The following is a 25,858-nucleotide window of genomic DNA, read 5'->3' on the forward strand; positions in this document are numbered from 1 at the left end:
TGCCAATACCGACACAAGTGTATAGACTCTGTAAGCCTGATCAAGTGTGTGACCACACATTCTCTCTCTCTCTCTCTCTCTCTCTCTCTCTCTCTCTTCGATCCCGCCTTTTTCACTTAAACATTATCTGTTGTCGCCTTCCACCAGCCTAACAGTAATGCATCACTTTCCCAGAAAAGATACTCTTATCACTGTCCCGCCCCTGAGCTCTGCAGGGGGGGGGGGGAGCCCACAGACAATCTGCAGTTTACGCAGTACAATCAGCGTCTCACGGTACACTTGTGAGAGACAATGTGAGGCGACATCTGGAATCCAAGGTGCCGCTCACATGGAGGTGACTCGAGACTTGATGCGTCTTGGCACAGAAGCTCCAGGAAGTCTTAAAGAAATTACAGCTGCACCATTGTAAGACATTACTGGTAAAATAAATAAGGAAGCAGTGACTGATAACTATGGCAACAATACCGAGTAGTAGCACGCAAAGGTATCTCTCGCTATTTTTGTTTGTTTCCTTCTCAGCACACACAGAGCATGCATAGAATATCAGGAAGTAGGTTAAAAAAAAGAGAAAAAGACAGACAGAAAAAGACAGACACACATGCCCATTAGGATCCACGAAACTCAACTAAATCTCCAATTCCCGCTTGTACCAATGTGGAAAGTACTTAAATGTCGAAGTCACTGAAACTACTTATGGATGATGCAATTCTCATCCAGGATGAGCGCAGTTGGGGTTCTTGGGAGGGTTGAACATCTTTTTTTTTAATTTTTTTGGTGTGCTGCAGACGAACGATATGCTATCTGTCTAGAAACAGGGCCAAGTGTGAGCACACAGGGCTCGGCTCCAAAAGACTCTGACATCTTTGGTTACGTAATGAGCCACGTTGGTTTAGGACAGAGGTGAACAGTCTAGTCTTAGATATTTGGGCCCTTTGAGCTCAGCATGTAGCCTCCTCCGGTGGTGTGTATGCCTGCACTTACATGGGTCCAGTCATGCTTTTCCTGTATCTCCCCTTATGTGTATTCCATTGTATTTCATTTAAATGTACGAGTCTTGCGTGGTGTAAATTATAAGAAGCAGTTTGTTTTTTTTCTAACTAATATATTCTAATATTTTTCCACAATTAAGAGCTCTTTAACTCTTGTTCCATACAGTAAAAAAAAAACCAGCACATACTATGTGCATGAAGTATAATAAAGCAACAGCAGAGTTCTCTTTCCATGCCGTATTGTACTTTGCAAAAATTCAAATGAAGTCCTGAAGTACATTAAAGATGCTGGAAGTGAGACACCAGTGCCCACAAGTGGTTGTTATGAAGAACAGCATCAAAAGTGAGGTAAAAAAATATTTATTGGACAAACATGTTAGCCTCACAGACTTTCAGCAGAAGCAAATCTGCTCATTAACATCATAACACATAATACATCACTCACACATACATTCATTAATTCATGCACAGCAACAAATACATACACACAACTTCACATCTGCAAACAAGTTCGACATTATTTCTTTTAGTGGCTGGGTCGGAAGGGGAACGGCATCCCCGTCATGAAAGGCTGAGCAGGGTACTGAGGGTGAGAGGAGGGATGGGTGGCTAGAGGTGTGTGTGCAGGGTGTGCAGGGTGTGCAGGGTGTGCAGGGTGTGCAGGGTGTGCAGGGTGGGAGGCGATGGGGGAATGAGCAGCGTGCGGGCTGAAGGCCAGCGGAGGCGTGTGGATGTTGTTGTAGTACAGCACTGGGCCTGACAACACCAACTGGAGCAAACTGTTGAAGGAAAGCAAGACATAAAGAGAAAAAATAATATGAAACAAAAAAAACGTCATTCATCATTTTTAGGCACAAGTTATACATCACAACAAAGGACAAGGGTTAAGAAACATCCAGCATACAAATGACCCCCATCACAACTACGCTCATTTTAGAAATATCTAAAATCTCCAATATAATGGGACTAGATGGCACTCTAGATGGCTATTTTTAGGAACTATTTTATTACCCGCCAGCCGTTTCACAGTGAAGAAGGAAACGTGCATCTCCTCATGGACGAGCGGCTCGTAATGGCGTCCTCCTTGGACGAGCTGTCGCGCTAGCTAGCTCAGGGGTGCTAGCTAGGTGAGCTAGCAGTAGCGAGTATCAAGTCACACTTGCTTCTAGGCTGCGATACGGTTGGCGGGTGTCGTTCAACAGAAAGGAAATACATAAAACTTCTCAAAACTGTCTGTGGAGTAACTGGGTCATGATTTCTGAAGAGAGACATTGCTGTTGAGTTTTTCAAATATATATATATATTTTTGGTCCCATTATATTCAAGAGAAGAAGACATTTCTACGGCCGATAACTGCAAAACTGGGCAACTCGCACTAGAACAATTTAGATTTGTAAGAGGAAAAATGAATTTTCTTTATATGTAATATATTCTTTACATTATTAACAACATTAAGTGTGTGTGGAATTAACCTGGCACTTTTTGGCAGGGGGATAGGCTGAGGATTGCTCTATATTTGTCGAGGAAAAGTAGCCTGAAATGGCTGCAGAAATTAAGTATTTATGTCTTAACCTTTTATTTTCCCCCCCACACTTAAATTACAGGAATTCAATTTGCTTTTATTCATCTGTAAATTATCTGGTGAGTTTACTAAACCTCAATTTACAGTGTGACCCTGCACATGATGTTATACTGTAATAAGACATTAGAAGAGGTTTACTCTGAACATGAAGGCGTACTCTACATAGGTAGATGACCCTGAAGCTGATGCTGTGCTTGGTAAAAGGACAATGGACAGCTAATGGCTCTTACTTGTTGTGCGGCAGGCGGGAACAGATGGCTCTCAGGTCCTCTGTAGAGACAAGGCAGCATGAAATAAGCACTCGAACATACAGCACCACAGCTCGATGAAGAAAATCCATGTGACAACCGATGAAACCCGTTAGTCAGTTTCTTGTTTCGCCGTCGCTTATTCGTCACACATCTGTTGAAGGTTATGTGGAAGCCTGATGCTCATTTGAGTTTCAGTCCCTATAAAACTAGGAAAATGCACTAGCTAGGAAACTGTGAGGCTATTCGGCTCGTTTCATTTTCAAAATCACAAAAACACCAACAGGACGTGAAAAGTGAAGCTTCAAGTATACAAGTTCTGTTTCGAATCAAATAATCTGTCAACCAGGTGAGGCACGACCGGACAAGCCCTAACCGAGCTTCATTACCAGAGAAGTGAATCTCCAACTATTGAAAAAGTGCACATTCGGTTTATGATACTCCACTACGCAGATGGATTTATTGAGGTCTCTCTTGTAAAAAGACCTCAAGACACTTCCTGGATGTATGTATTTGAATATCTGTCAAATTAATTTGCAGCCTCTGACCCAATAATGCAACCACTTTGTCCCTTGAGGCAACTTATGACAAGGCAAGAATTTGTAATTAAAATCGAATTACTCCCCTTCATCCACTTTTCTAGCCTCCACATCTGGACCACTTATAATCTTCATTTTAATAATCTCACCTCTCGAGCAGAGTAGAGCTCCGTTGGCCATGGCCACCTGCAGGGCCTGAGCCAGCCGGTCCAGGGCCAGCTGAGACAGTCCACGTGCATCTGTGGACGACGCGTGAGTGTGTTTGTCGGCCTGGTCCAACAGCCTGGAGAGGTCTGAGGTCAGTGCGGCCAGTGACTCCATCTGGAGCAGCGCCAGGCGACCGTAAAGCCCCTTCTCATTTAGTATGTTTGGCAAAAGCATGAGGACCTACATGAGGCATAAGACAACTTGATTATCTTCACTCCGTATGTTGGAAGTGTTTTGTACACTTCATATAAATGTATACCGTGAGGTAAATGCATCTAAAAACACACCACACACCTGTAGGACACTCAGATGGAGAGCAGAGAAAAGAGGCCCCACCTCTGGCTCCCCCTCAGCGGTGCCATTGGTTAACCCCGCCTTCTTGTCTCTCCTGTAGGCCAGGGGGGCTTTGACGCACCAGCGCACCAACCCCCCTAACGGTGTGACATCAAGTGAGCTGATTGGCTGATTGCCAGAGAGGGCCGTGTTCAGGAAGTTGATTAGGACCAGACCGGGGTCATCTTGGATCCACGACACAATCATCTGGAGGAGTTCTAAAGGAGGGGTGAGCTCCTCTGAAAACACACACACACATAATTAATAAGGATGTAAAATGTTTTCGATTTTTTTTTTTTTAGATGTTTTTGTACATTTGTGTTGTACAACCTGTGGTGAGGTCATAGAGGGTGGTGACAGCAGTGATGAACTGGCAGCAGAAGCGTGGGCTGGCGTTGTGGATGTTCTGCAGCGTGGGCCCAGAGCCCGGCACCATGCTACAGTAGTCGTCTACTAGAACCTGAGCCAGGCGCACACAGTACACACGGTGGGTTCTCTGAGGGAATCATAACCACAAGCATATTGTTTTTAGTACATCCATAGTACACAAACATGGAGCGAGTAAAATAAATAGTTGAAATACATCCCACACAATATTACTCAAAAACACATACTACACACAATGCATATTAAAGTGTGAAGGTTAGCTTGAACACACACCTGTAACCAGGTAGCAGCACATTCCAAGATGGGAACCCTGCCCACAGCGATTGCCATGGAGACCAGCTTGCCTAAAAGCGCCATGCGACTTTCGTCTGCCTGGTTGCCTTGGAGACTAAAGAGGGCCGAGAACATGAGCTGACGGACGGTATCGCGGCTCTGTTCCTGGAAGCAGCTGCACATGATCTCCAAGAGCTGGAGCTCCTGAAGAGCACTCATCCTCTGAAAGACAAACACAAGACCGGTCCAGATGTTTGCGTTGAGATGTACTGTGTGTATATATATATATATATATATATATATATATATATATATATATATATATATTTGTATTTGAGGGGTCATGCCTTACCCTAGCTGGGTTGTTTCTGTCCTTAGGTGCATGCAGAATGAACTCCTCCACCAGCTCCTGGGTTTTGGAGTCGACCTGAGGAGGCTGCCTCCCGGACTGCACCATGTTACAGATGTAGATGTCCAGGTGATACAGCAGCTCCTTGGCTGCACTCAGCACATCGCGAGGCAGCAACGACTGACGAATGTCACCCATCACCACCTAACAGACACCCGTACAAACATGTTGGGAGTGATTTTCAGCAATCATCAATTTATGCTACTTGGGCATGATCTTGTAGACTTTGCTTTACAATGTCTTGAATGGATTTGTCAGAGATGTGTCTCATGTACTGCAGAGAAAAACTACAATAAAACAAAATCTAACACAACAATACACTGATTCTTAGTTTGTTTACTTCTCTATACACGAAATAGAAAAAAAGCCTACTGTACAAGGAACACCGATACAACAATAGCAACCACGAAGTCTAATTGTAACGTTACGTTGCTATATATCTGTGTTAGTGTAGGCTGGTGGACCAGCTTCACACTCAGTCGCTTCTCCTTCAGCCTGCTACAGCTGCTGGTTAGCAAGGTTAGCTAAAGAGACAGTTTTTAAATTGCGCAACAAACCTCTCGTGGGTTAGCTAACGTTATCGTTGAGGCCTTTTTTGTATTAAAGAAAACACATGTATTTAATTCGTTGATGTCTTACCTCTGCAAAAAGCTCTCAATATACTTAAGGAGTTAGCCGACGTTGGCTGAGACTAGTGAATGGTCTCCAAACGTCGATAGCACCACTTCCTGCTACTACGGAAGCCTGCGTGGGACAAAACTTGGGCAATAGACGTTTTCAGCCGAGTCAGTGCATGTGCTGTTATTTTTATGTCAACAACATTCTTTGTTGGTAAGAGTAAATTACACGGGGGCACATTAAAAATCCTCAAAACATGGAGTAAAAGTTATTTCACCCAACACTGTAAGGTTTTTCAAAAATAAAAAGTAATCTTTGTTTGTTATAACGCACATAATTACACAAACGGGGGGGAAAAAACCGATAGCTACATTTATTCATTAGGCTCCACATTTCCGTTGGATATATTTATAAATTAGCCTATTTTAGCAAACAAAGCCTCAAGTTTTTCAAGATTTAAAACATTTTCATTGAGCTTAAACATATCAGTTACAGAGAAACAAACGCGTATGGACAAATAGTTGTTTTCGCTTCTGTACAGGGACTATATATTATATTGGAAATCACTTTGACAAACTGTAATCCCGTCTAATCTACACAGGGGCGCGCACGCCAGCCACCGGACCGCCCGATGGGGGGAAAAAAAGAGAACAGTGGTGCACTCTGAGGCGCGCTCCCGGCTGCACTTCGGTCCTGCACTTTACCGTCCCGTCGAGTGATCCCAAGCAGCCCGCAAGATGACCATCAACACCCTGGCTAAAGGAGGCTGGAACCGAGAGCAAATGGCATGCTTTCGGAAGGTATGATTCAATAATTGTGTCTGCTTTACTTATTACATAAAATGTGATATATCATGACCTACTGTGTGAATCCGAAAAATATAAAGCCGGTGCGAAGATGAGAGCAAGTTACTGTATGAAAGGGTGGAACATCAATATGTGTTTCATCAGAATATTTGACCTATGCATGTGTGTTTTTCTATGTTCTGTGTATCTGCATATGTATGTGTGTGCATTTTCGTGTGTGAATACATTTGTGTGTGTGTGTGTGTGTGTGTGTGTGTGTGTGTGTGTGTGTGTGTGTGTGTGTGTGTGTGTGTGTGTGTGTGTGTGTGTGTCTTCCCTTGACAGATGGAGAAAGTGATTGTGGCCATGCAGGACCCTGACATGGGTATGAAGATGAGGAACCAGAGGCTCCTTATCACTGTCATTCCACACGCCATGACAGGTGAGTGTGTGTGTGTGTGTGTGTGTGTGTGTGTGTGTGTGTGTGTGTGTGTGTGTGTGTGTGTGTGTGTGTGTGCGTGTATATGTGTCCCTTTATGTCAGTGGGCATTAGCATCTCTATGTGGACATGCACATCGGAGCTTGTGTTTGTCCTAGTAATCATGCATAATGCAGCAGTGGAATTTTGGAGAATACTGTGTGCTTTGCAGAGTAGAAGGAGAAAGTTTGTCCTCTTTTCTTGTCTCCTTTTTTTTGTTGCTTTTTTACTCTTTCTTTTTCTTCAGGCCGTGATATGATTGCCTGGTTGATCCAGAAATACAGTATCTGTGAGGAGGGTAAGTGTATTGATACATAGATTTTGTGTTTATGTGAGAAAGAGAGAGAGAGAGAGAGAGAGAGAGAGAGAGAGAGAGAGAGAGAGAGAAAGAGATTCTCTGTTTCCGTCTCCCTTGCTTGTTGTGTGTTGTTGCTAGTGTGTTGCCAGGATATGGTGTTTTCTCTCAAACTGACGTGGTGAAGTGTGTGTGCGTGTGTGTGCGTGTGTGTGTGTGTGTGTGTGTGTGTGTGTGTGTGTGTGCGTGTGTGTGTGTGCGTGCGTGTGCGTGTGCGTGTAATGTGGGGGTTGCTGTTTCAAGTAAACAGAACGGGATAAGCCCCAGAGGATCCAAGTTTGATTAACTCACCTGATGATCTGGGTTTAATTAGCGTCCCTGTGGTAGTTTTCACCTCAGGAGACTTTATCATAGGTGAAGTAAATTAGAGGTCGGAAAAAAAATAGCCTGCTGGTCCCTTTTGCCTCAGAGCAGCAAGGGAGAGAGAGAGAGAGAGAGAGAGAGAGAGAGAGAGAGAGAGAGAGAGAGAGAGAGAGAGAGAGAGAGTGGTAAGAGCTGATTAAAATGCATCACACAGCTGTTTTTGGTAGCTGTCAGTCATGGAAGTAGGGCTCTTTAACAAATGAGGAGAGACTGAAGATTGATGACGCATTTCATCACTGGGACAAAGCCTTGATTTGAGAGAGATTGCTGACAGGGTCCAGGTGTTTGATAAAAAAAAAGAAGAAAAGGAACGATAGATTAGGCCCACAGTATTTTACATTTTACACAACTGTAAGTATTCCTTGTGGCCAACAGATGGATTGATTATTATTGATTTTCCACTTTCAGTTTGCTGAATTTGAGAGCTTTACCACTAATGAAACAGCTCTTTCATCACACAGTGATAAACCTGCCTTAAAGTAGCCCTCACCTAAAGAACCTGAAACCGCGAGGAAACCGTGAGGATGATTTGTGTCTTCCGTGGTTGTTTAACAGAAGCACTGCACCTTAGTGGGATGCTGGTGAGATACGGGTACATTTACCCTCTCAAAGAGCCGAGATCTCTCGTGTTACGGCCCGACGAGTCGCCCTACCGCTTCCAGGTGAGTCGGCCCTCCCTCACGCAGTATGTTTATTCTGCCTGCTTGTAAAAAAAAAACCCCACCGTCCCTCCTTCCAGTTTAAATGCTTTTCCACTTTTGACTAAAGTGATCACTGGCTGTCTTCCTTTTTTCGCTCTCTCACTCCATTAGCCCACTTTCTAATCCCCCATCCATCTGCCACTCTCTGCTGCCACTTTTGAATCACCCGCTTCACGATCAACCTCTATCAGAAATGTAAAAAAAAAGATCACTTGTTTTTCTTAGACTCCTTACTTCTGGACGAGTACCCGGTGGCCCGCATCAGAGCTGGACTATGGTAAGGCAATGCAAAAAAAAAAAAAAACCCCGGAAGGGGTAAGAGGGGATCTCAGTAAAGTCCCTTTATATATTATATATTTAGTTGTGAGGGAGAACAGATATTATCCATCCATCATCACATTATAAAACGTGAATAGAAAGCTTCCGCTTCAAATAAAACTAAGAGTTCTGATACGCTTTCACAGGAGATCAAGTTACACATCTCTTAGCCTCTTTCATTCGTTTATTTATTTACTGTTTTCCTTCTTATATGCCATCAGCAATCTATTTGGCTAAAAAGAACATAAGAAAACAAGGAGAACTGATGGAGTATGAAAAGGTGAGCAAAGTGTGTGTCTATGTGTGTAAGTAAGTGAGAGAATGTGTGTGTGTGTGTGTGTGTGTGTGTGTGTGTGTGCATTGTGAATTATGCAGTAGTCATTATTACTTTTTGTAAATTCTCGTCCTCTTTTCTCTCTTGTGTTTTCGCTTTTCTTCTTCGTCCCTTGTCCTTCTTCCTCTTACTTTTTAGGAGAGGTACAGTGTGCTACACAAGAGGATCAACCACACCTGGGACTTTGTGGTGATGCAAGCCAGAGAGCAACTCAGGTACACTTACACACACACACACACACACACACACACAGACAAACGCACACACACACACACACACACATACACAAACTTACAGTGTGATTTATGTTTAGAGCATCCAAACAGAGGCGGAAGGCTGACCGCATTGTTCTAGAATGTCAGGAGCAGGCCTACTGGCTCATCAACAGACCCCCGGTACAGTAACTGTTATTGTACTCTACTGTGTTGTATTAGACTATGTACCGCATTACACTACACAGAGAGAGAGAGAGAGAGAGAGAGAGAGGGAGACAGAGAGGGAGAGAGGGACAGAGAGACAGAGAGAGAGAGAGAAAGTGAGAGGGACAGAGAGACAGACAGAGACAGACAGAGAGAGAGAGAGAGAGAGAGAGAGAGAGAGACAGAGACAGAGAGAGAGAGAAAGTGAGAGGGACAGAGAGACAGAGAGAGAGAGAGAGAGAGAGAGAGACAGAGAGAGAGAGAGAGGGACAGAGAGGGGGACAGAGAGAGAGAGAGAGAGAGAGAGAGAGAGAGAGAGAGGGAGCGAGGGACAGAGAGAGAGAGAGAGAGAGAAAGTGAGAGGGACAGAGAGACAGACAGAGACAGACAGAGAGAGAGAGAGAGAGAGAGAGACAGAGACAGAGAGAGAGAGAAAGTGAGAGGGACAGAGAAACAGAGAGAGAGAGAGAGAGGGACAGAGAGACAGAGAGAGAGAGAGAGAGAGAGAGACAGAGAGAGAGAGAGAGAGAGGGACAGAGAGAGGGACAGAGAGGGGGACAGAGAGAGAGAGAGAGAGAGAGAGAGAGAGAGAGAGAGGGACAGAGAGAGGGACAGAGAGAGAGAGAGAGAGAGAGAGAGAGAGAGAGAGAGACAGAGAGGGGGGCAGGGGGAGAGAAAAAGAATAATCATCATATTCCACTTTCTTTATGTTGTCTGAACACCACTGCAGTCCATATGATGATTCTTAGACGGAGACAGGTAGAGAGAAGGATCAGAGGGAAAGAAGTGGGGTGCAGGAAGGGGGAGGGTGAACCAGAGGTGGAGGGTTTGGAGGAGGGACTCCATCTTGTCTCGCTCTTATGAATTAGGGACGAGGACATGGAGAAAAAGAAAGAGAAGCTTGAGAGTAAAAATCAGAGCCAGTGGAGTGGAAAGCTCAAGGAAGGATAAGTGCTCACTCTCACGCATGTTCTCATCACACACACACACACACACACACACACACACACACACACACACACTACACTTAGTTATTTAATGTGTGTGTATTTCTTTCAGCCTGGGGCACATAATGTGTTGGACATGGGTCTGGAGAGACCGAATACCTTCAGCGCACGAGTTACGCTGGTCAGTGACATCATCACATTTCTTTATGTCCCGTTTCCCTCTGAAAAGTGATCTCTGCTGTTGATAACGTGTCTCCTGTGCATCTCTTCCGTCCCTGTTTTATTGTTTTCCTTCTGCCTTGCTGCTGGGATTGTTTCAAAGTAAGTGTGAAAGTAAGCTTCACTATAGTATGGACACTTACAGTATATTACAATATCTTTATAATTATAAATAGAGGTTGAACATGACATGATAGCCCCCTTCATTGTCCCACATGGAAACGGTTGGCTGATTAGAACCATTTCTAATTAGCAGCAGCAGCAGCAAAGACAAATGGCCATCTGTGATGATAATTATATATATATTCTATGTTATGACCAGTACATAATCTCACACTGCACATCCCTCATTTGTCAGAATGTACATATTTAATATTTAAAGCCACTGTTGTTATGGGTGAACACATACAGACACAGGGAGGCTGCCTTCTACTATTGATATGACTGTATACATGTAAAACGCACTTATTGTGTGACCCAAAGTGATGACACTGTGTTTCTTTTAACAGAACCAGAACAGCGACCACTACAAAAATGAGGTAAACATCGTATATGATGTATACACCCTCACTTTGAGTGCACTGAGTGTGTATTTTAGCTCGCTTTGTGCGCCTTTTGCCTTTTGTTTACAGATTGAAACCTGTCGAAGGGCCCTCGGAAGGAACCGCGTCAAGTCTTCCATCTGCCTAGAAGGGTATGTGTCAATTTTGATGAACAAACGTGTGCGGACACACACACACACACACACACACACACACACACACACACACACACACACACACACGCACATGCACACAAGAACTAATGGACTTGCAGTACTGGACTGCCTGGACCGAGCGCTACGTCTCCAGCATGCACGCACGCACACACACACACACACACACACACACACACACACACACACACACACACACACACACACATGCACATAAGGCTTAGTGCTCCCGCTATAAGAGCCACTAATGGATGCTTCCCGAGGCAAGTCGGAATTAGTGGCCATTAACTCTTATGATCGGCAGCACTAATCCAATAGAACTGTGTGTGTTTTTTTTTGTGTATGATGTGCCTCTGCATGTGTGTGTGTATGTGCAGTTTTGTGAAATACAGCGAGCAGTACCAGAACCACGACCCCATTATGCAAGGCTGCCTTCCCAGTAACCCCTGGATCTCTGATGACACCGCGCATTGGACAATGAATTTAGAAATGTGAGAAAATACACACAGATACACACACACACACACACGTTATAACAAATCCAAACCACGGTCCACTGTTGTGGTCCAAAGAATGGAAGTAAATTTAGTTCAGCTGGTTTCAGCCTCTGTAACGTCTCTACAAAGTTACCGCAGTGAGTCATAGTGTCAGCTGATGATGCTTGTGTTGTTTTTTATGAGCAGTGTGCCGACGCCGACGCGTCTGAGAGTGGAACGCTGGAGCTTCAGCTTCATGGAGCTTCTCAAAGACATCATGGGGAGGCGGGAGTTCATGATCTACCTGGAGAAAGAGTTTAGCGGTGAGGAAGAGTTGGAATATAGTCAAAATATGTTCAGTGGAATTACATATGGAGAAGTGTATCACAATATCAAAGAGAGAAAAATGAATGCAACTGTTCAATCATCTTAAACTTAAACTTATTAGTATTTAGAATTTTATTATTTCCCCGAATGACAATTTTCCAATCCCAGCAGTGAAAGACGAGATGAGATGAGGTAGTGGAAAAGAAGATGAAGTTAAGGACATGGTTAGTTGAGGGAATGGAAAGAATAGATAGGGAGGACGAGTCGAGACATAAAGCAGGAAAGGGATCTGTTCACTCATGCAGACTTATGAAATATTGCCAAGGGCCAAAGGTTTTCCCCCAGAGGCTAACCACGATATATAAAAAGTCTCTCATTGTTTGTCACATGTTGCGCTGTCCACCTCCATACATACCCAACGTCTCACTGTCTGTCTCTCTGCTAGCGGAGAACCTGTGTTTCTGGCAGGCCTGTGAGGATATCAGGCACGGAGAAAGCTCCAGGATCATAGAGAAAGTGGAAGAGATCTACAAGTAAGCGTACAAACGCACACAAACGCACAGAAAGTGCACCGCTTATATTCACTGTCGGGTGACTGCAACTCGTTTGTGTGCGGCTCAGAACCTTCCTGGCTCCCGGAGCTGCTCGTTGGGTCAACATCGACAGCAAGACGATGGATAAAACTCTCGAGGGGATCAGACATCCGCACCGTTTTGTCATGGACGACGCACAAATGCACATCTACTTTCTCATGAAGAAGGTTTGACCTCTGACACGTTGTAGTTTGAGACTTTCACCTTTTAGGTGTGGCTCTAGAATAACAGGACACTTAACACAAGCTCAGTCTGAATGGACCATATTATAAATTACAATTTCAGCAAATTATTTCCCAAACATGCGACTGTGTGAAGAATCTGAATGCACCTTTTCGTGTCTTCCAGGCATCCAATGGTTTCAATTGATTCCTGTAGAATATGAGGATCTCTTAACAAGCTTCATAAATCTGCTAATTGATTTTTATACCATTCAGGAAAGAAGAATAAAAAAAAATCAATGGATGCCTGTAAGGGTATGATTTAACAGCGATTTAATGCATGTTTTAGATCTGAAGGGGACAAGGATCGGTATGACCGCGTATCACCAACGTAATAATGATCATTTGAATTGGGTTTTCCGGATTTTGATGCCCTTTTCCTCTCCTAGGAGTTCAATTCCCAAAAACAGAGATAAACAAAAAGAATGTCATCCAAACAGACAGAATGCAAACTAAGCACATTTTATTAAAGAAGACACATCACAATGGCAACTTTAAAGTTTATTTTTAAGTTTTATTAGAACATATTTAGGTGGTGATGCTGATTTTGTGTGTTTGTGTGTGTAAAGGACTCTTACCCAAGATACCTTAAGTCTGACCTATATAAGAACATGCTGGCCAAAGCTATTGTCCCCCAGGAGACAAAGAAAAGGTAAAAGTACACATTAATTACCACTTTTACTTTTACGTTTACATGAATAGATTTAATTCTCCAACGTTACGCTTCTTCCTCTCAGTGTGTTCCCCTTCATGAGGCGCCAGCGGCACTCCAGCCCCTCGCCTGCTCAGGCTGTCATCCACGCGACAGAAGAAGACGGGCACGTAAAGGGGGCCGGACAAGCAGGTACCAACTCTGCAGCCGGCTCCCATGTCTGATGTCGGGCCAAAAAAAAAAAGACACCTTGAGACGCAATCTCAGTCTCCGTTGGTCTTCGTTGGTCATCATAATAACCACCCAAGGACTTTTTTTCTTGCAAGTCAAACTTTCGGTGTGAAAGCAGAGCTTTTCACTTCACTGCGACAGTACCAGACCGAGGATATCTCCGTTACAGGTGTTGATGCGTACCTCAGCAGCAGCACATCTTATTCCCAGAGCACGAGCAGTAAACAGCAGAGGAGGAAGAAAAAAAAAAAAAAAAAAAAAAAAAGCTTTTAGTGCTGCATAGTCATTCTGCATCTACATCCCATCTCAGTCCTGCATCTCAGTCCTCAGCCCCTGTTCTTGATTTCTAAGACCAAGTCTTCCTTTCTGCCTCTACAGCCTTTATATAGAATCTACCCTCATAAGCAGGCTTAGGCAAAAAAGGGTTGTTTATGGAGCAATGGAGATGTAAAATATGTATTTTGTCAAAACTTTGCCTCAGCATGTGTGTGATTATCGTACAGTCCGCTGTTTTGTTCATTCCATGCTGGAAATTCTCATTTGTCATGGGTCTCGCTGTTCATTTTTGCTCGAGCATGTTTTCATCCCAATAAAATGTCACAAGAGCATTCAGTGTTGTGTTTTGCTCTCGGCTTTGCATACTGTGGTAAACTACGAATGTGTGGATATGCTTTCATTTTCTTTACTTCTTTTCCTGTGAATTCTTCTCATTCGTTTCTTCTCTTCCTCTCACGTCGTCTGTTTCTTTGTAGCCCTCGGGTCTATTTTAAGCACAAAGCCTTTGTATGGTTTGTTTGAGCATTTCTTAAACTCCACATGTGATGACTTTGTAATATTGAATTATAGAGCTCCAGTCACTCCGTTCATTCGACAGCAACTTCCAGGAGCTGAACAACCAGCTGCTATTGGCTCAGGTCTGCTCCCCGCTGTTCTCTTTATCTTCTGCTACTGTGTCTGATTCATTTCTTTTTTTACCCTTCATCTAATAACCTTTCAGATTTTGATTCCCTCCATTGATTCCATGGAAACTGCCGTTTCCTCTACTGGATTGGCTCCCTCTACTGGCTGCATGTGGTCAAAGTAACTCGCGTTGTTTACCCGTGTAAATTAGTGGGTCACGACCTTTTTCATCTTGTCTACCCGTCATCACAGGTTAAGGGCTGAGTGTGAACATGAGAGAGTTCAGATCATTGTATATACAGGTGAGGGCTGACAAGGTATTTCAAAAGGACAGAATATTTACAAGAAATAAACATCATTTTGCTGACAACACATTCTTTTTTCACCCCTATTAATTATGTTAAAACCTTATAACATATTACCAATACTACGGAGCAAAGTTCCCTTTTAAGTGGTAATTCAGGTTAAAGCGGCATTCCACTGATTTTACAGCTGTCAGGTTATTCATCACAAGGAGCACCACTCAGTCTGTGTTTTACAGCTGTGTCTATAAATAGAAAACCTTTGTTATAAACTGTTGACAAGGAGTTTTAAAGAGGAGGGCATTTAGATCTAATGAAATATAGCTTGGAGTTGCATATGGGGAATGTCGAATCCAGTTTCTATAAGCTTGGTTCATACCAGGGATTAAATGTCGGCCTTTGCTGCTTCGATATCGAAAACAATGAGCGGTAAGGCTAGATGCTGTGATCTGCAGCACTGATCTGTGTCAGCACTGCAGGACATGAGAGCCCACCGGATTTACTAATGGAGGTAAGCCATATATGGGCACACAAGCAAATATACTTATACAAGTGCGTGCACACACACACACACACACACACACACACACACACACACAAAAATGTGTATTCCAACAAACAAGCACTTGCTATATTTCTGAGGATTATGATAATCCGCTTTCCTCCATTGCCCCATCCACTCTTGTTGCGTGACGAGTGTGTGTGTGTGTGTGTGTGTGTGTGTGTGTGTGTGTGTGTGTGTGTGTGTGTGTGTGTGTGTGTGTGTGTGTGTGTGTGTGTCCCTGAGGAAAAAAAATAAAAAACATGAAGCCGTTCTTTTTATACCACAGATTTATTTTTGGTGGGATAAATGCGGTTTGGATTTTCTTAACAGATTGAAAAGTAGTAGACCGATAAAGGAAGTAAAATCATGTTTTACATGGAACATCACATTTCTTCATCCTTACACACATGAGAGCTACAGCGTGTTGTAGTGGTCGAATGCCTTTCATACTCTTAATTAAATGTGACAACTTAAAAAGGTGATTCACACGCTCTCATACAAGAGTAAAAACACAATATCTCAAAGAAAGGAAGGCTATTCAAGTGTGCCAGAAGCGTTCAATTTGAACCTGTGCAAAATCATAATGAGGAAATCATCACAACATGGGACGCTTAGAAAAAAAGACAACACATATTTCATATGTCTTACATTACATAAAGTATGCATAGTGCTCAGTAGCTTCACTGGAGACAAAAACACACACACATTCATACAGAGCACTCTTTACAGGAAGATAAAGACAAGAGGAGGCACTGGACACAGCAATCTGAATATACATTCATAGCGGCCACTCATATACATATGGGCAATGTACATTACATAGCGGAGTTAGCTCTTTAATCATAAAAGAGTGGGAAAATAAAACGGGAGACGATCAGAGAGCAGACGAGAAAAGAAAGGTGGACATAACATCGGGCCGTCTACTACAGGCCTACAGTACAGTAAAGAGGTGGATTGTGGGAAGGCATGACACACGTGGTCAGCAACTTATCAAGCAGACGCCAAACTATTTGAAAGGTTGTTTAAACTACATGGCAGTTAATAATCAAGCGCATCTCAAATGGATCAAAAAGATGAAATAGTTTTCAATTTATTTATTTTTTGCACTGAATTCAGGAAGATCGAAGAACGAGAGGAGTGTTTACATCGACTATAAATATTGTGTATTTTATCAGCGGACTCAATGATAATCTGAATATAAAGATTAAAAGTAGCTCCACAAAGTGCGATTCCTTATATAAATATTTCAAAACATTGATTTCATAGCCTACATGTACAAACACAATATGTACAAATAGCAGGGCCCTGTACTACGGAGAGCGAGGTAACGTCAGGGTTAAACAAACAAACGCAGGACGAAAACTAGAAGTAAACCAGAAGTCATTCGTCAGTAAAGTTAACATCAACCACGCTGTTATGCTAAACCTACATTTAGTTTGGTTGCCTAAACCTCACTTCCTGTGGAAACTGACAGGCGTGAATGCGTGAATAAAAAAAGCTCATAACATCCCCCACCTAGAGGACGATAGATCTAACTATCATTGCATTTGTGTTTTCAGTTCAGCCTCTTAATCTACACATTCACACAGTCAGCGATTTTTTTTTGTTGCCAGCTGTTCTTCCTACGTTTTGCAGCTGCAAACAGTGTTGCTTTCAGCCTGGAAGTCTTCGTATTCGTCTAATGTTATCGTTTGTAAAACGTGCCGCTCGACTATCAACAGACCTGTCCGTGTTTGCGATCAGTCAAATGCTGAAAAAACGGCCCCGTTGTGCGAACGCATTCAGAGCCAGATTGAGGAACCCAGGGTTGATTTACCGAGATGATGACCGCCGCTGAGCGGTGACGCGTTGAACTCGCTTCATAGTACAGGCCGCTGGTCATGAGGTCAAAGGTCAGGTGGTTTGCTACCTGGAGGTTTTAATGGTCATACCTAAGCTTGTGGAATGGACCACCTTGACGGTTTTTCAGCCGATTTCATTTGGATTAAATGGTGGGTGTGTGTGTGTGTGGGTGTGTGTGTGTGTGTGTGTGTGTGTGTGTGTGTGTGTGTGTGTGTGTGTGTGTGTGTGTGTGTATTTCAGGATGTCTGCAAGATTATTTAAGACTTTTACAGATGTTTTGCATTCAAATATAAGAAGAGTTTCAAACCATCTGTACATTTGAACATGAAAATGGTAGACCTGTGAGAACATAGGTCTAAATTAGATTTTTTAAATGTTTTATTCAAGATATTAAGAGACTTTTGAAGAGTCAGAGTCTTAAAAGATTTTGTCAACACAATATCTTTTTACCTTATGTGAATGTCTGCTTCCGTACAGCCTCTCCCGTCCTCCTATGTGACAGCGTAGAGCTCATCCTTGTCGCTCTGACAGAGGGTGTACCCACAAACCCGGGGTCTCCAGCTCCAGCTCCAGCTCCAGCTCCAGCTCCAGCCCCTGCTCCAGCCCACCGCCTCCCTGTTCTTCTCCTTCGGCGGCAGCAGGAACACCACGCAGCTGGCCACCAGGATGTGCCACAGCGAGTGTGTGTAGTAGTAGTTGTCCTCCGTCTCGGTGAAGATGTACAAACATACCCCGACGAGGGCACAGGTTGCCCCGGGGATCAGGAAGAAGACCCAGCGTCTCCACGAGGGCGGGTAACAATGACGTCGCTGCACTCCTCGGTACACCTGTAAACAAAGAAAAAACTGAATCACCGAACGTTCATTGTTTTATTAACAATCTTTCTTTTCTCCCCATTGGGACCGCCTAGTTTTTTTCTTATCAACGAGGAAGTCAGCAGCATATTCCCATCAGAACTCATAAACTCCCTTTATTGGACGTCTCACCCAGGCAGTGACCATGCACAGTATGGCACAGAGGACGGGACCCAACAGGTTCCACAGGCCTTTGCGGTCCAGCTGCATTGACATGGCGATAAGCAGAGCCCCGAGCAGGAACAGAGTCTGCACAACGCAAGAGAAAGACCGTTACAAACAAATCACAGCACTTCAAATGTATTCATTTTAAAAGTTCGGCGTGATAACAGGCAGTAGGCGGCGTCTTACATATTTGAATGTGTCTCTGATGCGAGCCATGCACAGGATGGTGACCCAGATGGAACAGACCGACCCCAGAAAGTCACAATACTGTAGGGTATCGTAGTCCATTATACACATTACTGCTACACCCGGCTGGTCACAGGCGTGGTAAAACTACAATACGAAGAGAAGAAGAAGAAAAAAAAAAACATTACTCTGAATGTCACTAAACTGCCTTAATAAGAATGAAGGCTCTTCTTCCCCACAGTCACATATAACACATGCATATAGATGTGGTCATAAAGGACTAATATAACTCAAAAATCATCTTATTACAGAAATGGGACAAATAATAATAATCCAGAATGGGACAAACGCTTAAAATGTGTGTGTTGTGTGATCTGGATTGATCTATATTTTGAACTGGAGGCTTCTACCCCATTAATAGGACTACATAGTAAACAGACATTTCTACTACCATACCTGGTAGTAAGAAGCGATTAAAGGGAGTTAACTAAATGCTTAAGAAGTGAGTTCACTAAAAGTGTTTGTTTTTGCCACTGGCGTAATAAAAAGAGTGTCTGTCAACATTCAAAATAAAGCATTTCCTTACCTTTATCTTGATCCGCTCCGTTTGTTATTGTGTCCAAGTCCCGCTCAAAGAGAACTTTTTGTTGTGAAATCTGAATGTCCCACTCTCTTCCTCTGTGGGCCTCATAGTGTCCCAGAGCGTCATCAGCTCTCTCTCTCTCTCCCTCTCCCACCCTCTTAAAATTTGGTGGAGCTCTTCATCCATGTACTCCGGATTCAAAACACCTCATCCACATTATTGAAATCATCTTAAATGTTCAGCCCGTTAACTTTAAAAATCTTTTGGATAACAATGAGCGCTTTCTGTACAGAACACTCGTGTTTCTACTGTTGTCTTCCAGCACCAAGTCACCTCGTTAGATTTCAGAATGAGACTTCTCCTTGAGCGACTCTTTCCATAATGTCAGACACTATCAGAACCTGTCAGTGGCAAAAACAACTCCTTTAATGGACGTAAATGACTGACAGAACGTAAACTCAAAGGAGATCCTTCCCTCTTACATAACTTTATACTTCTAGAAGATGAACAGTCCTCTAGAAACATGGCTAAAATGCAATTTCCCTACATTATGCCTGTGTTTGTGTGTTTCTGAGTGTGTGTGTGTGTGTGTGTGTGTGTTACCGTAGAGAAGAACATTGTGAAAAGGTAGACGGAGGCCTCAGTGATGTAGCAGCGTTTGATGGCCACCGCCATGGCCGGCAGGAAGGACAGGTTACTGAGCGTGAGCAGCATAGTGGCCGTCAACTGGCGGCGGAACGACTGAGCTGTTGAATTATCAGTGCAGCCCCAACCGCTCCAGCCTGCAAACACACACACACACACACACAGACACACACACACACACACACACACATCAAATAAATACATAGCGGAATTAATCAGTAAATTACAAGACAGGATACAGTGAGGACACTTCTTATTTTAGTTTAAGCAAAGAGACTTGTTACTTCAGTTATTTAAGTCAAAGAAAAGTATGTGTGTGTGTGTATGTGTGTGTGTGTGTGTGTGTGTGTGTGTGTGTGTGTGTGTGTGTGTGTGTGTGTGTGTGTGTGTGTGTGTGTCTCTTACCAGCCTTGCAAACACAGGCAGCGTACAGGTAGCTGTAGGATCTCAGTAGTCTACATTCACCGTATGTCCCACAGTCCTCTACACAGGCACTGATGAACACCTCCGGGACCACAGACACCAATGATGTATTTCCACAGTCACTGCTGCAAGAGAGACACACACACGCACGCACACACACACACACACACACACACACACGCACACGCACACGCACACACACACACACTAGTTTTATGCACTTTAATTCCCAACATTTAGCACATATAGGTGAGTTTACAACATGGTGTGAACATGTTTATGATGTGACATGCGTGTAGACTATATGTGTGTGAATTTTTAAAAAAACCCATTATTGTCTGTTGAGAGTAGTGTTATCCAGATCTAAGGAAGGATGCACAAGGACAATATGTCATAGGTTCAGAAAATATGTAGAAGATATTCAAGACACACATTTTTAGATGGAGATAGAAATGCAACGTGTGTGTGTGTGTGTGTGTGTGTGTGTGTGTGTGTGTGTGTGTGTGTTACCTGTTGCATGTAAGCTGCAGGGTGAGGTACCATGTTGTTGACTGAGGGAAAGGCAGCCGGACCACAGCTTTGGGAACGCTGGCATTCACTTGAACTCCGTACCCTCCAAACAAAGCTGCAGATACACACAAGAGACGTTTCTCATACGATCTAGTTTTGTCTACAGGGTTCAATGAGACCTATTTCTTATTAATAAGAGCTTAGAAGTTCTACTGTGACTGTCTGTGCTACCTGTGCGACAGGGTTGAGAGTGGTTGAGTTCGAGGACTGGAGCCCGCGGAGAGAGACAGGCCACCACACTGCTGCTAGTATTTCCTAGGGTTACATTAGTCTACACACACACACACACACACACACACACACACACACACACACACACATACAAGTAAACGGCACGTAAGCTTAACCCTGACACTCTCAAATCCAAATGATCAGAATAGCGTATGAGTGAATGTGTAGTCTTTCACCAGTACTCACAGAGTTGAGCGTGAGCTGTAGGTTGAGTGTTCCCCCGGTGGCGTGTGCGTACAGCGGGTAGGTGAGCAGCGTCGGATGTGTGTCCGTGATGCTGACGTTGGGTCCACTGGCCGGAGTGAATCGGAGCGACAGGACGTCTACCTCCTCGTAGAGCACCGGGATGCTCCACACACACGCCGACAGAGGGGTGAACAGGGACGCCGAGTCGTTGCTTAAGGCGGCCGCGTCCGTCATCGTGGAGTCGTTGCCGGCTGATGTCGAGTTGGTAAAGCTGCGGTTGCCTCGGAGCATGGTGATGTCGTTATCTACTTTGAGGCCGACGCTTTTTGGCTTGCACCCCACTGAGGGAGACACACACAGAGCGGGATGGAGTAAGTTACACACACCGGTAGGGAACAGAGACGTGGTGTGTGGAATGTTTGTTTAAGGGTGTGTGGGTGTGTGTGTGTGTGTGTGTTCGCTCTGCTGCCTCGGGGCGATCGGTTGCCCCGTCGCTCAGATTTCCTGGCGGCCGATCGACCCGGTCACATCTGTTTTCTGTCCTGGCCCCACAGTGGTGGAATGAACTCCCCACTGACGTCAGGACAGCGGAGTCGCTGCCCATCTTTCATCAGGCTGAAAACCCACCTCTTCAGGAAGTGCTACCCTGAGCCTTCCACTCAGCACTTATTGTATTCATATTAGCTTGTTGCACTTATTGTATTCGTATTACTTATAGCACTAACTGTTTTTCTTGTTTCTGCACTGTACTTTGGCTCTGAGTTATGCTCTGCTTCAGGCTCTTAGATGCTTGTTTGGAAAAGGAAATGTACTTATGACTTCTGGTGACTAGTAGTTCTTTTGATTACCAATGTTGAATGCACTTATTGTAAGTCGCTTTGGATAAAAGCGTCTGCTAAATGACTGTAATGTAATGTAATGTAATGTAATGTGTGTCTGTGTTCACCTGTGGTGTTTGAGACGATACTAAAGCTCACGGTACGGTTGTCTAGGCTGCTCTCCACGACAACTCGTACCCAGGCATCCCAAGGTGGGTTAGAAAGAGCTGCAGAGCAGCCGATCCCTGAGCAGTTCACCGTTACCGGGCGGTGCTGCAGAGAGGTAGAGCCAAGCCTGAGGACCAGCGAACAGTTCCCACCGTCGGGCCCCTCCTCTGACGAACAGTCGGCCACAGAGACAGAGAGAGACGAGGCAAACTGTGGAACATACAGCCTGAGACAGACACAGATAAATCAACTGGACTTTTACAGACTGATAAGAGGAGAAACTGTAGGTGTGCACAAAGACAGTTCTTACTTAAGGCGGGCAGGTCGGTCAGGCGCTGCAGTCTGCCGGAGGAATGTGCCCTGAGGTAAAATGGGCGTGTCCACCGCTCTCCTGATTGATAGCTGAGGCTGGAAGAAGTACGAGCAAGACGGAAAGCCCTGATAGAAAAAATGAATAAATAAAACAATGTACAACAATGGGGGACAAATGCACACAAAAAAATACAATTATAGAGATGTAAGATAAAATGTAAGTAGGAAGTTTCTTTCAAGGCCAGCCGTTGGTAAATAAGACCGCACTACCTGCTGCAAGTCTGAAATATGAACGGAGGCCAAAAAGAGAAGAAGCTGAAGAATGTGGTTTAGCTACTTTATGTAAGACACAATCCACCGACCCCCCTGCAACGGTGGACCAGGTTGGGATAAAAGGATCATCAAGTGGCGCATGAAAACGGTTACAAAAAGTGAAAAGCACATACTGTATACAAACCTTCTGCTCGATGCGCCCATCGTCTTCAGGCAAGTGGGCCCCAACGTACCAATCACCAGGAGCAGGATTGGAGAGGTTGAAGGTTGTGGAGCTTTGTGAAGTCACCGGTAGGATCAGAGACAGACAGGGGCTCCATAGTGTAGCGTTGGGAAACACCGTCCCTGTTGGGTTTATCACTGGAGGGGCACCATACTGAATATGGCTACGAGAGAGAGAGAGAGAGAGAGAGAGAGAGAGAGAGAGAGAGAGAGAGAGAGAGAGAGAGAGAGAGAGAGAGAGAGAGAGACAGAGAGAGAGAGAGAGACACACAGACAGAGAGAGACAGAGAGCAAGAGAGACAGACAGAGAGAGAGAGAGAGAGAGAGAGAGAGAGAGAGACAGAGAGCGACAGAGACAGAGAGCAAGAGAGACAGAGAGAGAGAGAGAGACAGACAGAGACAGAGCAAGACAGAGAGACAGAGAGCAGAGAGACAAACAGACAGAGTGAGAGAGAGACAGAAAGAGAGACAGAGAGAGAAAGACAGAAAGAGAGACAGAGAGAGAGAGAAAGAGAAAGACAGAGAGAGTTTCAAAATAAGTTTCAAAGAACAAAATAAAAGCGTCAGCAGTAAATCCAGAAAAACGATAAAAAGAGATGAAGAAGAGTCACAACGGTAGAGTACAGTAGAATAAATCACAGTAGAAAGTGGGTAGACGTTGTCATGATCTCACATGGTGACATTGTGCTGCCCACAGTGGAAGGTGTGGCCCTTGGTGACGGAGAACAGCCAGCGAGCGATGGCCGTTTCCTCTGGTATATGAAACCTCTGCAGCCTCACGTTGCCGTACCAGCCGTACTTGGACAACTTCTGAGCCGGTTTGGACGAGAGCTCGGAGACAAACGTCACCTGTCCATCTTCAGGGGACAAGAGTTCATTGTATGAAAGTGCACAAACACAGATTCACTGCTGAGTGTGGTAAAGCAATATACATAATGTATGAGTCAGTAAGTTAGTAGTTTGTAAATAACTGGAACTGGAACTGAACCAGGACTTTATAGGATGGTACCGGCGGAACCGCCTCCAGATCAACTCTGGTAAAACCAAGGAGCTGGTGGTGGACTTCCGCCGGGGTAAACGCTCTCCTCCGGTACCAGTGAACATCCAGGGAATGGACATTGAGATCGTGAGATCTTATAAGTACCTGGGTGTTGACTTGAACAATAAACTGGACTGGACTGACCACACACACACACACACACGCACTCTACAAAAAGATGTCAGAGCAGACTCTATCTGCTGAGGAGACTCAGGTCTTTTGGACTGCAGGGAGCCCTCCTGAGGACCTTCTTTGACTCCGTGGTGGCATCAGCCATCTTCTATGGAGTGGTCTGCTGGGGCGGCAGCATCTCGACAGCTGACAGGAACAGACTCAACAAACTGATCAAGAAGGCCAGCAGTGTGCTGGGGTGTCCACTGGATACGGTGGAGGTGGTGGGAGTCAGGAGGATGATGGATAAGCTATCATCCCTGATGAACAACACCTCCCACCTCATGCGGGACGTCCTGGCAGCTCTGTGTGTGAAGAAGAGGTACCGCAGGTCCTTCCTTCTGCTGCTGTCAGGCTGCACAACCAGCTGTGCTCCCAGTAGACCACACAACACTAAACAATCAGTGCAATAATTACACTGTGCAATAAAAAAATACTATATAATATTTTTATTTTTAGTTATATTTAGTAATTGTGGATTTTTTTACTTAGTTGATATTCTTTACTGTTTATTACTTATTTATAATACTTGCTGCTCTTGTCTTTTACCATGTACCTTGTGTCCACTGTCCACTTTGCTGCTGTGATCCTGTACATTTCCCCATTGCGGGACTAATAAAGGATTATCTTATCTTATACAAATACGCTGTTCTATGTATGTGATAAAAGACCATTAATGATACAATATATTATTTTAATTAAAAATAACACACTGGTGAAATGTAGCCAGAGAGATGAAGTTTGTTGTTATTAAGTTGGATAACCAATTAGTAGAATGGTTCGATGGCATATACTGTAAAGACACACGTCGTCACATTCATACCATCATAGTGAAGACAGAAATGTCTCTTGAACAATGTGAACGTGAGTGCAGGAGAGGACTAAAACGTTTCTTCAGGTAAACTAGTTAGCAAACATGCTAAAAGGACCAGTTAGCACAGTCTAGTTAGCTCTGTCTTCGTCTCTCGTGCTGAACAACACTCACCGTCTGCTAACATCCGAGTCGTCAGGGCGACGAGAAGGAGACCGCGTAGAAAACAATACTCCATGTTTCCCTCACGAGCGTCTGAACCATTACACCGTCCTTTAACTACCTGTAATGTCAAACCAGTCTATCGCTGAGGAGCAGTAGTTCTTCACGCGCAGCACTTCCTGGATTTCTATGTAAATACATGACGTCACGTGCTTCCTTTGGGCCCGTCGGAAAAATTAACATCATTCACATGAACGACCGAGAACAAAATGGCATTTCATTGATAATTTGTGTAATTTTAAAATAGATAATATTGAAATATTGTTAATTGACATAAACAACAAGTTTTTGTTGCTGATGCAAAACATAATGCACAGCAGTGAATAAGGTACAGCACATATTAGGCCTTGAATGCAGCGCGTGTGTTAATTATAATGGTAATGTACAAGCTTAAGAGAACCATGGAAGGCAACGCTGTCCTATTGAAACAGCTCTGAAATGTCTAATTTTAATGTGTATATAATCATCACTAATGTCCATTTTTAAATGTGTTTACCATTACATTATAATGAATTTCATGTTTACACATGCCACATTCATTCAGCATTCATACTTCTCTGCTGTTTGGGTTGTGAGACGAGCAAGAGCATTAATATAGACTCTTTTTTTGTCTTGTTTATTACCAACCGACATATTAAGCTCATCATTGCAGCAGAACAATGACACCATCTT

At 44.0% G+C, this 25,858-nt stretch overlaps 3 protein-coding genes across 5 annotated transcripts; 1 reads left to right on the forward strand and 2 right to left on the reverse strand.

Annotated features, from left to right (window-relative positions):
- Window positions 1-1,333: 1,333 nt before the first annotated feature.
- Window positions 1,334-5,685, reverse strand: ints15 (integrator complex subunit 15). Its single transcript, XM_068738076.1, has 8 exons — window positions 5,607-5,685; window positions 4,911-5,111; window positions 4,559-4,780; window positions 4,229-4,394; window positions 3,860-4,137; window positions 3,508-3,745; window positions 2,802-2,841; window positions 1,334-1,768 (listed from the first exon to the last, which is right to left on the reverse strand). Exons 2-8 carry the CDS (start codon window positions 5,103-5,105, stop codon window positions 1,516-1,518), a joined length of 1,392 nt encoding a protein of 463 aa, XP_068594177.1. The 5' UTR covers window positions 5,106-5,111; window positions 5,607-5,685; the 3' UTR covers window positions 1,334-1,515.
- A 591-nt stretch (window positions 5,686-6,276) lies between these two features.
- Window positions 6,277-14,341, forward strand: rgs11 (regulator of G protein signaling 11). 3 transcript variants are annotated; one of them, XM_068738173.1, is made up of 17 exons: window positions 6,277-6,385; window positions 6,716-6,812; window positions 7,096-7,146; window positions 8,122-8,228; window positions 8,493-8,544; window positions 8,807-8,865; window positions 9,058-9,134; window positions 9,233-9,314; window positions 10,398-10,466; window positions 11,014-11,043; window positions 11,137-11,198; window positions 11,597-11,710; window positions 11,903-12,018; window positions 12,468-12,555; window positions 12,644-12,782; window positions 13,406-13,488; window positions 13,574-14,341. In XM_068738173.1, the coding sequence occupies exons 1-17, from the start codon at window positions 6,323-6,325 to the stop codon at window positions 13,710-13,712; spliced, it is 1,428 nt and encodes a 475-aa protein (XP_068594274.1). In that variant the 5' UTR covers window positions 6,277-6,322; the 3' UTR covers window positions 13,713-14,341. The 3 variants fall into 3 exon arrangements, with proteins under 3 accessions (XP_068594274.1, XP_068594276.1, XP_068594275.1); XM_068738175.1 differs by having other exon boundaries at window positions 11,020-11,043; XM_068738174.1 differs by having other exon boundaries at window positions 8,125-8,228.
- Window positions 14,342-17,457: 3,116 nt separating this feature from the next.
- Window positions 17,458-25,282, reverse strand: pgap6 (post-glycosylphosphatidylinositol attachment to proteins 6). The gene is made up of 13 exons (XM_068701504.1): window positions 25,139-25,282; window positions 23,617-23,800; window positions 22,906-23,107; window positions 22,447-22,574; window positions 22,097-22,362; window positions 21,151-21,491; window positions 20,905-21,004; window positions 20,674-20,788; window positions 20,146-20,288; window positions 19,699-19,877; window positions 18,513-18,659; window positions 18,294-18,410; window positions 17,458-18,134 (listed from the first exon to the last, which is right to left on the reverse strand). The coding sequence occupies exons 1-13, from the start codon at window positions 25,200-25,202 to the stop codon at window positions 17,799-17,801; spliced, it is 2,322 nt and encodes a 773-aa protein (XP_068557605.1). The 5' UTR covers window positions 25,203-25,282; the 3' UTR covers window positions 17,458-17,798.
- Window positions 25,283-25,858: the final 576 nt, after the last annotated feature.

Source organism: Cebidichthys violaceus, unplaced genomic scaffold, assembly GCF_023349555.1.
Source record: "Cebidichthys violaceus isolate CVI_PGR_0920_01 unplaced genomic scaffold, fCebVio1.0.p SCAF_8, whole genome shotgun sequence".
NCBI lineage: Eukaryota > Metazoa > Chordata > Actinopteri > Perciformes > Stichaeidae > Cebidichthys > Cebidichthys violaceus.

Excerpts from the sequence above, each read along its gene's own strand:
- ints15 (XM_068738076.1), bottom strand. The coding sequence starts at position 5,105 with ATGGGTGACATTCGTCAGTCGTTGCTGCCTCGCGATGTGCTGAGTGCA. Across the intron at positions 4,138-4,228 it reads CCTCTATGACCTCACCACAG|AGGAGCTCACCCCTCCTTTA; the intron begins GTTGTACAACAC and ends GTGTGTTTTCAG. Across the intron at positions 2,842-3,507 it reads AGCTCTACTCTGCTCGAGAG|AGGACCTGAGAGCCATCTGT; the intron begins GTGAGATTATTA and ends TTGTCTCTACAG.
- rgs11 (XM_068738173.1), top strand. The coding sequence starts at position 6,323 with ATGACCATCAACACCCTGGCTAAAGGAGGCTGGAACCGAGAGCAAATG. Across the intron at positions 6,386-6,715 it reads AAATGGCATGCTTTCGGAAG|ATGGAGAAAGTGATTGTGGC; the intron begins GTATGATTCAAT and ends TTCCCTTGACAG. Across the intron at positions 9,315-10,397 it reads GGCTCATCAACAGACCCCCG|CCTGGGGCACATAATGTGTT; the intron begins GTACAGTAACTG and ends TATTTCTTTCAG.
- pgap6 (XM_068701504.1), bottom strand. The coding sequence starts at position 25,202 with ATGGAGTATTGTTTTCTACGCGGTCTCCTTCTCGTCGCCCTGACGACT. Across the intron at positions 23,801-25,138 it reads GACTCGGATGTTAGCAGACG|ATGGACAGGTGACGTTTGTC; the intron begins GTGAGTGTTGTT and ends TGTCCCCTGAAG. Across the intron at positions 20,289-20,673 it reads CTGCAGCTTACATGCAACAG|CAGTGACTGTGGAAATACAT; the intron begins GTAACACACACA and ends TCTCTCTTGCAG.